Source organism: Copadichromis virginalis, linkage group LG18, assembly GCF_057382275.1.
Source record: "Copadichromis virginalis isolate Kocher_CV1m ecotype Utaka linkage group LG18, C_Virginalis_male_GT1.1, whole genome shotgun sequence".
NCBI lineage: Eukaryota > Metazoa > Chordata > Actinopteri > Cichliformes > Cichlidae > Copadichromis > Copadichromis virginalis.
The window spans coordinates 24746895-24759584 of NC_140635.1; the positions used below are offsets into that span (position 1 = coordinate 24746895).

A 12690-nucleotide genomic window follows, 5' to 3' on the forward strand; every position below is an offset into this window, starting at 1 on the left:
TTACTATAAGCTCTGATTACTTGGTGAGTATGTAGTAAAGCAGCAGGAACGGGTAGCATGTTAGCCACGCTAGTTACAAGTTTGAGGTTTTCATTTTATACCCCGTTAGCAGATCTTCTCTTTCTGTTGTGAGAAAATGTGCATATTTAAAAAAAAACAAAAAAACAAACACACTTTTTTTTTTTTAAGGGAAAATTTAGAGCACAGTTCAGTTTAAATATGGCACATATGATCACACCAGTGAAGAGAAACCTTGATTTGAAACTACAATTTAGCAGCACAAGACCACAACAAGTGGCGCTCTTTTCAACTAAGATCAGGAAACTAAAGCTACAATTCAAATAAGCTCAACATCAGCCGATGAAAAATTATGCCTGGTCTGATGAGTTCTGATTTCTGGTGCGAACATGATAAAGAGCTCGCTGTATTCAAATGGCCTCTATAATCACCAAATCTCAACTAGGGATGGGTATCATTCAGGTTTTATCTGATACCGGTGCCAAATCTGTACTTTTGAAACGGTGCTGGTGCTTAAACGGTGCTTAAAGAATAGAGAACACAAACTTTGTCCAAAAACTTATGTTTTTATTTTTAGCAGTCTCTTTTTTTCTGCAAAATGATAAGCAACACACATGGGGCGATCCGCGCTAACTCGCTAATGGAGATTTACCACACCCGCAGCAGATGTGCTTGTTGTGAAGTCTTGCAGCAAGCTATCAAATACGGTGCATTTCTCGGCTTTTAAAAAACGCTATGCGTCGCTAGGTGTTTCATCAGATTCGAAGTGTCACCTCCTTTGCACAGTGTCACCTTAAAGCACTTGTTGCAGGCTGCTGAGTTTGCATCTTTTGCTGTGAAGTACAGCCAGACTTTTGACCGCTTCGCCTTGGGCATTTTTAATCTGTAGCTCTGCTCTAAAAGAGCGTACGTACCTGAGCCCGCCTACTATTCTTGAAAAGCTAAAATGATTGGCTAGAATCCAAAGTGTATGACATCTCAGGAAAAAAGAAAAAGAAAAAAAAAAGCACAGAAATAAAGCACCGAAATGTGCGCTGCTTTTCGGTCTGGTTACTACCGTTTATGTCAGAACCGCCATAATGGCACCGGATATCGGTACCCATCCCTAATCTCAACCCAATGGAGCTTTGTATCATGGACGCACAGCAGACAATTGTGCAGAAACGGAGTGATGCTGTCATGTCAATATGGACCAAATTCTCTGAGCAATGTTTCCAGCACCTTGTTGACACTAAACCATGAAAATTTTAAGGCAGTTGTGAAGGCAAAGAGGGTCCAATGAAGTACTATTAAAGTGTATCTAATGAATTGATATATAAGGGTATATAGAATGTACAGTTAGTATAATAAGCCTTTAATAACACAACAGTTTTATCTTTGTGCTTAAGTGGTGTGTGTGGTGAGCTGCTGTATACAACTGCTACTGCAGCACATAATTAAATCTACGAGACTGAAGCCAGTTGGGGGGATTTCGGTTCCACCCTTTCAAAACAAACGGCCCAGTGAAGTATGACAGAAATGTTTGTGTAACAGAGACAGTCTATATGCTGCATCAGCATATAGTATAGGAAAGTTACCTGAGACTGCGTGAGCGGACCCTGACAGGGGGCATGGGGTGGGCTCCTTCTTCATCTGCCACACTTTCTGGGCTCGGAAAATGTTTGAAGAGGAAGTGAAGATCCTCTTGCGTGGGCTGAAAGGGCAACTGATGCAACAACTCCTGTGAAGAAGAGGACTGGGAGGGAAAAGTGGAGAAGAGAAAAAAAACCCAGGGAAGTAGGGTCAATGGTTAAGTTGCTTTTATTGATTCTTTTTTAAATTAACGAAATAAAAAACAAAACAAGCAAGCAACCACTGCCACTACCACTTTTATCCATTTTTATTTAAATATTCATACGTAGGCGGGGCTGTGCTTTGATTATATAACATCCTGTGTTAAAAGGCTTCCTCTGGTAAGACTCACACGTCTGCTCTCTCCGACTCACTCTTTATCCTGTTAATACCAAAGTCTTAAAGACTTTCATGTTACACTGCAGATCTTAATTAGATGCACCACCTTATATGGACATGCAGAGAGTTGATTTGTGATGTAAAAAACATCATGAATCCCTTCCTACATGAAAAGAAAGACTCAGTGAACTTTATAGATTCCCCAAAGCATTTTTCAGTAGGATTTCGCCCTTTTCACGCAGCACACATGGAGACAGGCAGCATGTGTGAATGTTTTGCTTTGTTTTTTTTCCTTTCCAAGTCAGGATGTGTGACACACCGCCTGGAATTTATGAGAACTCCCATTTGGCTAGGATCTTGTGTATCCCAGGAAGAGCAGAGAGAAGAGTGGCTCATTGGCCAGAGGAAAAACAGAAGAGCCAACGAGAAAGAAAAGCAGAGCGAGACAGTGAGAGACACTAAAAGGAGGAGAAAAAAAAAAGAAAAGAAAGAAAAGAAAGCAACAGAGCAAGGACGTGACAGAGCAGTGATAGGAAGGTGGGGGTGGGGGTGAAGGGGCTACGCTGAGCAGGAAACTAGAGACTTGTCAGAATCGACTAAGAGCTGCATAAAGACCTCACTGACAGCAGGCCTGAAAGGGGCATTGTACAGGGAGGGCTGACTTCACCGTCTCAAAGCCATGTGGTTGGCCATACAGAATTTCAGCAGAGACGCAGGAGCTGGGTATTGTTTTCCATTTGAGCCAACTGCAGGTTCAGCGATGGCTTTCGAGATAAAATCCTAATAATCACCATAGAAGACATCGGCAAACAGCTGACAGGTATAGCTGGGCAGCACAAAGTGTGCTTGCAGTATTCCTGAAAGGGAAAGCTGAGTAGGGAAATGATGTGGTACAGCCCCTGCTCGTTTGTGATGTCATCCAGGAAAAAGAAACGGCAAATTTCAACAGGACCGGTATTATTGTAATGATAAGCTTTATTATTCCCGTACTTTCCCCTCAGTCAAAAGAGGACACGCTCAGATCAACTCAGTTCGTCTCGTGTGATGTCATTCATTTAATGATGGACACATGGTAAATAATTCACACAACCTCCTGTGTTTTGGTTTCCCCTTTCCCCAAGTTTTTTTTGTTGTTGTTGTTGAATAGGAGGTAGAGAAATATACCATTATGAGAAAACTTTTATGCCTTTTGACTTAAAAAACAAAACAAAACAATGACAACAAAATTTACTTTTTACCACATTTAATACTGTTTCAATAATTATAGGAAAACTTGGGGGAAAAGGCATCTGAGGACTAATTCTAATATCCTCTCCAAGGTGGAAAATATGACACATGGTCGATGATGGAGGGATTCATCATCCTTGGACGTATCCTGTTATGGCTGCCTGAGTCATTAAAAAGGATACCAGGATCCATCTCCAGACAGCTGCTTTATAAACCAACCGGTGCCCGAAGCTGTCAGTGTGAAGTTTTCCAACCACTTTACTGTATCAGTAAAACTAATTATAATCAAAAATGTCACAAATTTGTAGCGATAATAACGCTAAAGCGACAAGAATGCTCTGTAGATGTAACGAAAACAATCATCCAAACCCCCCGTAGACTTAAAAGCTAGTTGTAAAAAGTTGGCAGTCTGCTTCCTTGCCAAGGAGGTTGCAGTTAGTCTGGATTTATATCGACTGCAACTCAATCTGAGAAAGACAAGCTGTCACAGAGGAAATGGCAAAAAACCCAAAACAACCAAAGACTAAAACCACAAAACTTTTCTCTACTACTGTTTATGGCGAGTGACCCGGTAAGTTTAAAGTGAAGTTCAAGTTCTAAACTGTGAGTCAGTAAGATTTTTTTTTTTTTAATGCTAAAACACAGTAAACATTCCTTTTCTATGAACAAGATACAGTGAAGTAACTCTGACGAGCTATGTAATGCTGATGCTACTTCTAAAATATTTCACAACCACTGTGGAAGCTTTGTTCTAGTATTCCTTCCTTGTACGGTATGTGCAATAGGCTAAAACTAACCAATAAATAACACAAGCCAATTCTATTAAAATTCATATTTTTGGCTAATTACTGCTTTCATGTGGTGTTCACGAGACTACGACTGATTTGGTGACCAGTAACCACAAAATACCAATTTTTAAAAAGGTAAAAATTACAGGTAGCAGTGGTAAGATTGGTTCAGTGGAACAGATTGTTTTGCTTTTCACGTGAAAGATCTGTGAAAAGTTCCCTGTGGGGTTGCCTCAGGATAAAAACTCCAATCAAACATGCGAGATACCTGCTGTGTGGCGACGCCTTGCTAATAAGGGAGAAGACAAAAGTAGGACAGTTAGCAGACTGTCCCACAGACTTAAACTACTCAACTCTGAAACAAACTATTGAAGTGCCATTCAGTGGGAGAGAGGACACTGACGCAAAAGGAGAGGACGTTATCTTCATAACCAAAGCCTGCAGTGTCCAGCGACCAGCTGTCAGCTACAGAGCGATGAGCAAATCTTTACAGACCTAGCCAAACATTTTGGCAGTTACACAAATTTTATTATTCATACACTTTTTTTTTTATTAATGCAAGTTATTTTTCAAAGACTTCTGCCATGTCGACAATCGAGCATTTTATAACTTCTAAAAGGGTTGTGTGCACAGAGTCTATGTTTACAGTGTTGACCATTCTTTTTCACAACATCTACAATTTTTGGTGGTGTTCTACAAAAGGGGGGGGGGGGGGGGGGGGGGTAGAATTGGATCAGCAAATCCACAGGATGGCTTTGGAAAATGTGAAGGATGGCATAAATTTTAAAACTTTATTTGCACAAGTTTTAAAGCTTTAGCTAACAAAAGACCTACCCTGTGGCCATTCAAACCACACCAAAGTAATTAAGTAACAGACAAACAATTACATGTCAAATATTTTCCTGTTTTGTTTGTTTTTCCACTATTTACTACAGAGATTTCTTTTTTCTTTTTTTCAACAATGGGTCCACATTTTTTGTGAATTGATAAAATCTTTGTTTTATAATCACAGGATAACCTGGACAGTTTTTTCGCTGTAATTTTAGACTATATGTAAAATTAATATTTGTTTCTTACAATTTAGGTCCAAGAGTCATTCCACCACATTTCTTTCATGTACTAGCATTTTGTTATCATGTAGAAAATGAGACATACAGTTGAAATTGCCCCCTTTTTTATATTCAGAGATTAAATATGTAGGTTAACTTCCCAACTTTAACTCCCCATATTAGCAGAATGGGGAGTTTCACTGGTCCGGCCAGCTTTAGATGTGTATGTAGGTCACGATGTAAAATGAGTTTGACATCCCTGAGCTACTGTAAAATCAACAATCATTTATAGGCAGATTTATGACACTTTGTAAGCTGATGGGCTTTACAGCTCAGTTAGTCAGCATCGGAAGTTTACAAGACACCACAGTCCTGTAAAGTGGAGAACTAAATGCCCCCAAGGTAGTGGTTTAGAGAGAGGTTGAATGTGTGATGATGGAAAGAGGTGACAGACAGTAAGAGATACTTCTCCGCTTACAGATACTGATGAACTTGGTGCGTTTGTGCAGTATCCAGAGGAGGGAACAGATGCCACCGACCACCTTCGTCCGTCTGCCCTGCTAAAAAACACACACACAAACAAGCACACATAAATAACAAGCTGCTCAGTGGAGGCTCATATGAAAAACTTTACATCCTGTTGACTCATTCCAATCTTCAAAGCCTAAAAAGGCCAACAGACAACATTTGATGTTTGAGTCTTTGCAAGAAGAAGAAACAGCAATTAGTTATTTTCTTACCTTTCAGTCCGGGCCAGTTGACTACGCAGATGCAAAAAAAGGGAATGGAGGCGAGAGATGCAGATAGAAAGAAGGGGCGAATGGAGGCATGAAGTGAGAGAGAAAATAAACACTGTTTAATGACAGTGACAGATTAAGTCTGCCTGTCAAAGTCACAGTCCTGTTAGTCTGACAGAACTCCCCGCCAGTGGCTGTTTGCTGTTTCTGAACACCTGCCAAGCTGCTATCATACTGCAGCATTGAGGCCTACAGACAGTTTCTCACTATGCACACAGACACACAATGCACTCATTAACACTGCAGAAAACCTAAACCTTTCTCTACCAAATAAATAAATAAATAAATCTCCACTGTCCCAATAGTTTTCCATCCAATACACTCTGAGGAAGTGGCCCAGTTTCCTTCACGGAGTCAATCTGTGGCAACAAAAGATGGTCGAATGCAGTTTCTCTGAGAAACCAGCTCTTGGGGACATGTAGCTAAATTAGAGGTGACAGTGAAAATGAAGGGATCTGAGGGTTAGTGAGCTGTGTTACATGTATGGTTTCTTATCTATCCCTATCTGATATGTACAACATGTTGTATCATGTTGCTGTAAGAAGCCACTAATAAAGGCAAAGGTTTCAAATCAATACTGGAATCAATGGCTTAGTTGTGAAAGGAACAAAATAAATAAATCAGAGTGGACCAGAGCACTGGTCGTCCTTACTCTTCAAGGCTACTCCACGTTCACATGAAAAAAATAACTGCACCAAAAGCAGAGCTACGAAGCTTTTGTGAATAACAAATAAACCCAGTGGAGCTGTCAAAAGTGCAGTCACAGCATCTGTCTACACTCTGGCAGCTTAAAAATGTCAATAAATTTAGATGAGCTGCACAAGGCAGTCCTCTAAGAAGACTTCCCCTCTGCATCCCTGAGCTCTATGGTGCAATATGGCATACTGCACTGCAGCTTAACTCATGACATTTGGGACAGTCGGTCATCACATACATTTAAACTACAGTGTTCTTGAAAATCCTACATTCAAGTATACATGTTGCTGCTCCTTACTAAAGTCTTCTTAGAGACAGGCTACCACACTATTTTCCGCTGCTGACTGAGGAAGCTGGTTGCAGCTAATGTTCCTCTAAATCCCAGCGAGTCTATAAACGGCACGCGTGATGAGAAGGCAAGCTCTGCAGTTTTCTTCCATTATCACAGCAGCCCTGAGTAATGAGTGCGCGCACCAACTCGCCTCCTTAATTGGGTTGACAAATGCCAAGACCCACGTCCAGTAAGTGAGTGACCCTGGGGGCTTTCAGCTGGTCAGACATGGTTCTCCACTGCCTCGATTTGAGGGGCAAAGGGAACAAGCCAGTGCATGTTCAGTTTGCGTGCACACAGTTTCCACCGAACCAAAGATCCCTTGGTTATTTTTTCTGATTTAATTTTTAGTCAAAGCGGGCCAAGAATAAAAATAAACTTTCACTGACTACATATCTCTCTTTTTTTTTTTTAATCTAATTTGCTGCCATTTCACTCCATTAAAGTACTTTTCATTGCAATATGTCTGTTTTAGTCATTTTCCACTTGATATTACTACGGAAAAGAAACTACTGCAATAATGTGCCTGGTTTAAACCAAGACTATATTAAAAAGCATTTCATTTAATTCTTACCTGCGGGCAAACTGGAAATTGGCAGAAGAGCTAGCAGAGACATTTCTGGGGCTTTCTGAAGGACTGCTACCAGCTGAGGAAACAAAACAAAACAAAATTTTTGAAAATTGAGAGGAAGCTGAAGGAATCCAAGCATATTACTAAATGCAGAATAACTGGACTGGCTTCCTAATGTTTTACACTATCAGTGTGCAACGGTCAACTTTGCAGATGGTTTTCCTTTACAAGTTCAAACTGAAACAATCAAATATTTTAATGACAGTGATGCATACACACAAAGTTATCTAGGGCCCTTCCTGTCCTGTCCTAATCAAAGAAGGATTGTGTCAACAGACAGCAGGGGGTATTTGGTACAATCACACCATATTGCATACTGCTAAAAAGGTAATTAAAGGACTTCCACTGTCCCTGAGGACAAGTCACAAAAAAGGGGGATACACGGAATGACACTTTTTAAGTGGAGAGATCAAATGATGAGGAAGCCTAGAAGGGACTACATTAAAAATGATCACAAGGAAAAGCATTGTATGGCTTTTACACTCTACTGTGGGCACATTATGAGAAAGAAGGAAATAAAACAAAGCACCAGAGGTAAACTAGCGATTGCTTCATGACATACAGCATCAAAAAAAACTTGAGACTGATGATCCTACATGAGACAGGCAATCCTGTGCTCTCCTCAACATTCCACTCTCTGTAACTTCTCTGCTTCACACGCAATCAGCGGTGGCTAAATGCAGGAATTCTGATGAGCCAATCCAATAAACCCTGCACTGAGGCGAGCAGACAAATGGGTAAAACCGAAACACAAGTACCTGTGGCGAGTGGGAGAGGTGAAAGCGGTCGTGACAGCGTGGGCGATGGGGTCCCGACCGCCAAACTCCTTCTCTTGTTGTTACGGGAACTGTGAGTGGAAAACAGCAAACAGAAGAGAGTGATCATCTGTTTTATGCAGTGTTGTAACAAACATGATCCAAGCACACTTTGTTTATCAATCTGTGGGGAAAAAAAAAAAATCAAACTCGATCAGCCTCTGAATTCATATTTTTTTGATGTGCTGACAATAGTAATGCCACTGTAATTATGTATATACATACAAAGCATGCATGACTACAAACATGTTGGCATGTAAATATATAAACAAACCAACTTGAGTGCAACTTCTTTCTTATGCATCAGCGCTAACTACACATTACCTGCTCTAATATTTAGAGGAATTAAACTTTTTGTTTTTCTTTTAGCCACTTCTAATCAGTAAATAATGTGAAGTCTGGATTGAGCAGTGTAGTACGATCCAATGACGTCTGAGAGTATTGTCATGTGAGATAAGGGAAATATATTACTTATCAGTACCACTGGCAGAGCCTGATTAGACAATAAGAACTTTGGAAAGCTGTTTTATCATGATGGAAATAAATAAAATGGTCCAAGTGACCCCTGATATAATTGAGCAGGCCATGACACACCGTCCACATGTTTGTACTTCGGTCTTTGTGAGCTGTGAAGTGTTGTTTCACTTCTGCTGGTATTTTTGAAGCTGGTCTGTGTTGTTTGTCCTGATCGGTTTTTTGGTTTCAATTTACAAACAGTGTTTCTTCTAATTTGCATATATTTGTAGAGTTTAAAATGCTCTTTTGATGCAGCTTTTGGAGTAAAGCAAACAACCTAATGCCTTTTTGGCTTACCAGTCCAAGTATAACATTACTTTAGAGTACCAGTGTTATTTTGTCCATTTCCTGTATGTTTGTATTTGGTGCCTGCAGGTTTCTGCACGCAGGTGTTAACTCCATGTTTTCATTAAGATTACAGTTTTGGCTTCTTTTCAGTTTTCTTTGTTCCCCCCCGTTTGTGATCTCAATGCTTTCTGTTTCATGTCGGTAAAGTAGATCCTGTCTCCCTTTCCTTCTGGCAGTGACCTAAAATAATTGAGGGGCTGAGACGACAACAAAGCCTGACATTTCTGGGTCGGTGCAAAGGCAGATTCACAAACTATATGGCCCCTCAACCCATAAAGACTCAAAGTGCCACAGAAACAGAAGGATGAGAGGGTCAACGTGTGCCAAGAGTTGGGCTTCAAAGTGTATACAGTACACCTCCAACCACAGAAACACTGTGAAGGTTCGCTTTTTTGCTCCTGTTAAAAAAAATAAACATCAGCAAAAACACTCCAGAACCTGTGCCGAAAGATATGAGAGCACCACTGTATCACACTGGCACACCACGTGAGCGCTTCATCAACAGCTAGCAGTCATAAGACGACTGATATTTGGGACTAACAATAATGGTTTGTATGGATCTTGCAGGAAGACATGAAACATGATGAATGTAGGCCACTGAAACAGTCCTGCGTGTTAACTATGTCTGCTGCATTTGTTAACTGAAGCCAATTTCATCAGCTCACTGTGGTGGATCGGCCACATCACTGATTGATGCATGACCCCCCAACTACATGGAAAGAGTGGATAGTTTGACATTCCACAGATAGCCTATGTTTCAGCGTGCTAATGGCTTCTTCTTCTGAAGCTTCACTCAATAGCAGTACATTTACATTTTTAAATCCTGCAATATAAACTGCAGCTCTTGCGGTTTACACCACTGTAACAAAGGCAAATTGTGCCAGCAAACCAACAATTATGTGTTCAGATTATGACAAAGAGGTGAGAGGTAGAGACGCGACAATTTAAGATCACTATGAACTCACTGACTGCCAAAGACATATTGAGTGCATTAAGGGCTAAGACACCTTAAGAGCTGACTGGATTTATCTGATTGATGAAAGCACGTTTACAACACTACTGTCCCACTAACCGCATCAGTGCACCGATCAGCAGTGGGCCCTGGTGTCGCTTTATGCGACAGCTGGCAGCAGACAATGCAGCCTGCCCGCACACATACACACAACAGTCTACAATGGCCACGTTTCTCTGTCGGAAACAAAAACTAGGGCGGATGTAACCGACACATACAGTGCAATGCTGAGGGGCTATCACAGACCCTCCGGAGGGATCAGATGTCTGAGCTGTGAAGCGGCTATATTAGCAGACAGTCTGGAGGTTGCCATTAAGCGCCTTGAATCAAATAGCTCGAAATTACGACGTTCAACAAATTGCTGTTTCTCAGAGACTGAACGGCACAGCCGATGACAAACATACAACCCCCCCCAGACGTTTTGCAGCAGTTTGGTCGAGGCTAATTAACATTCGTCTCCATTTTCAAGGATAATTTTCTAGTTAGAAACAGGCTTTAGGTTTTGTTACCTTTTCGATCTTTTCATCATGGCCCCGGTCACAAAACTAGTTTTGTAGCTCGGCAGCACGGTCCAGTAGTAGTTTTGATCAGACATGTTGGAGGTGACCGCTAAATCCGATCCGATATGAGAATTAGTATACTGTCGTTAAAGAGGGGGCATCGCGGTAAACAGTCTCCCCTGTCGATTTAGGCTAGTACGTCGACTCCAAAGGCACAAACTCCTTTCTGCTTCTTCGATACAGACTGACCCCAGACCCCGGGCAGGGCAGCTCGGCGGTGCTAGCAACTGCGACGGCCATGGTCACGCTGCTCCTTTTCAATGTCATCAGTAAAATTTTCGAGACAGCCTGTCTCCCACGAGGTGCAACATTATCGACCGATAACTAGCTTCGACAAAACGTAAAGCGTTATTCTGGAGACAGAAACTTTCAACCACAGCAACGTCTCTGCCGCAACGCGCAGCCGCATCGCCGCGCGCCAGCAGGAGGAGGGATTTCTGATGCTTTCATGTCCTGTCGGAAATACTGGTTTAAAACGCTATGACACAAATAATCCATCCGGTACAAAAATCTAAGATTTTCAACGATAAATCTTTTTTTCCCTGTTCTTTTTAATTCTTCTCTTTTATTTTTTTAATAGAAACAATAAATATAACATTTGACAAGAAGTTATATCAAAATTAGAAAGACTATTTTCAGAGCGTCCGATAGTCTTGAAGGTAACATTTTTTCAATAGAGATTATAGGGATGCTCGCGACTTTTATTGATTTCAAAGCCTATATAAAACAATGGTTCGGAGAGTTTAAGTCTTTTTTCTTACGTTTTAAAATACAGGTATTAACTGTGATAAATATGTATATTAGAAGACAGAAAAGCCTTAATGAAATCACCTGACTTGGCCAACAGATATCAGAGACAATGGGATACAAAGGATTTTATTGCACAAACATAACTTTGTCTCACAACACTATACTGGCAGTGGGACAAGTGTAGGTAAGCAGCACAAACACATGTAGCTTCTAAAGATCTTTGAAACTGTCAGCTGAGATGAATACATATTATTCAGTGATTCTGATATTTCCTTTCATTCCCAGCTATTGAAACTATCTTGGCTTCAGCTCTAGCCCATTCCAGGGAAAGTCCCTGGACAAGTTGGAGTCACATGTATTTATTTATTTATTTTTAACCAGAACGGCTTCTGTTTGGCAACAAATTCTCAGGTAACTTTCTTCATGCACTCCAATGTATCACTGCTGTTCTACTCCTAATGTCTGAAATGAGCTGTAACGATGATCTAATAACGTAGGAATTTTGTGCAGGCTAAACATTTGGCAAAAAAATAAATAAACAGTCACAACTAAGCAGTTACCTGTTAGATCTTCCTCAGCTTGCTCGCTCAGTTCAGCTAATAATATACAATGATATAGGCACTAGGATGTTAAATCAACTCTAGCACTAAATACAAAAGCAGATTCAAAGCCTGGGTTCTTTCAGTAAAAGAAGAAGCGGCTTAATTTATTCTCTCACACTGAGACCTACAATGTCTCCCACTCTCTTCCTCTGTTTTCCCCCTCCTAACATTTACATAAAACCAGTCTTGGGCAGTGAGCCTGCTCTATCTTTCAGCCAAATTTCTTAGGTGCTTTAAGAAGTTCCTGCACTTCAGGATGTGAAGAAGTAAATGTTTACCGTCAGGAAAAGCAGCATGCATGCACAATAAAGCCCACATGTGACAGACAACTGACTGGCCTGGTTTGAGGCACAAAAAAAGGTGCAAAGGGGGACAAAGAGCGAAAGATGCACAGAATTGCCCAGATGACATACTTACAGATTTCCCCTACGAGGAAGACTCAGTTCTTTCTATAAGAGAAGAGGGAAAGGTTGAATTAAGAAAAATGTGATGGTGGTGGTGGGGACATCTTCCACCTTTGCTCTGAAATCACTGGCATCATCTTAAAGGTCTTCTTTTGCTGTCAAGGAGGACACCTATCATTTTGAATACACTGCTATG

The 12690-nt window shown here is 40.9% G+C and overlaps 1 protein-coding gene across 6 annotated transcripts in view; it reads right to left on the reverse strand.

Moving 5' to 3' along the window:
- Positions 1 to 12690, reverse strand: part of mast3a (microtubule associated serine/threonine kinase 3a) — a 30494-nt gene that overhangs the window by 16311 nt on the left and 1493 nt on the right. Inside the window, exons 2-7 of one of the 6 annotated variants that reach the window (XM_085438083.1) lie at positions 12508 to 12539; positions 8246 to 8334; positions 7431 to 7503; positions 5773 to 5793; positions 5511 to 5592; positions 1596 to 1753 (exon numbers count right to left, since the gene is read on the reverse strand). In XM_085438083.1, the coding sequence (XP_085294209.1) occupies positions 1596 to 1753; positions 5511 to 5592; positions 5773 to 5793; positions 7431 to 7503; positions 8246 to 8334; positions 12508 to 12539 (455 nt within the window). Of the gene's footprint in view, positions 1 to 1595; positions 1754 to 5510; positions 5593 to 5772; positions 5794 to 7430; positions 7504 to 8245; positions 8335 to 10687; positions 11175 to 12507; positions 12540 to 12690 lie in introns of those variants that run through there. The other 5 variants (XM_085438081.1, XM_085438080.1, XM_085438086.1 and 2 more) reach the window with 5 other exon arrangements.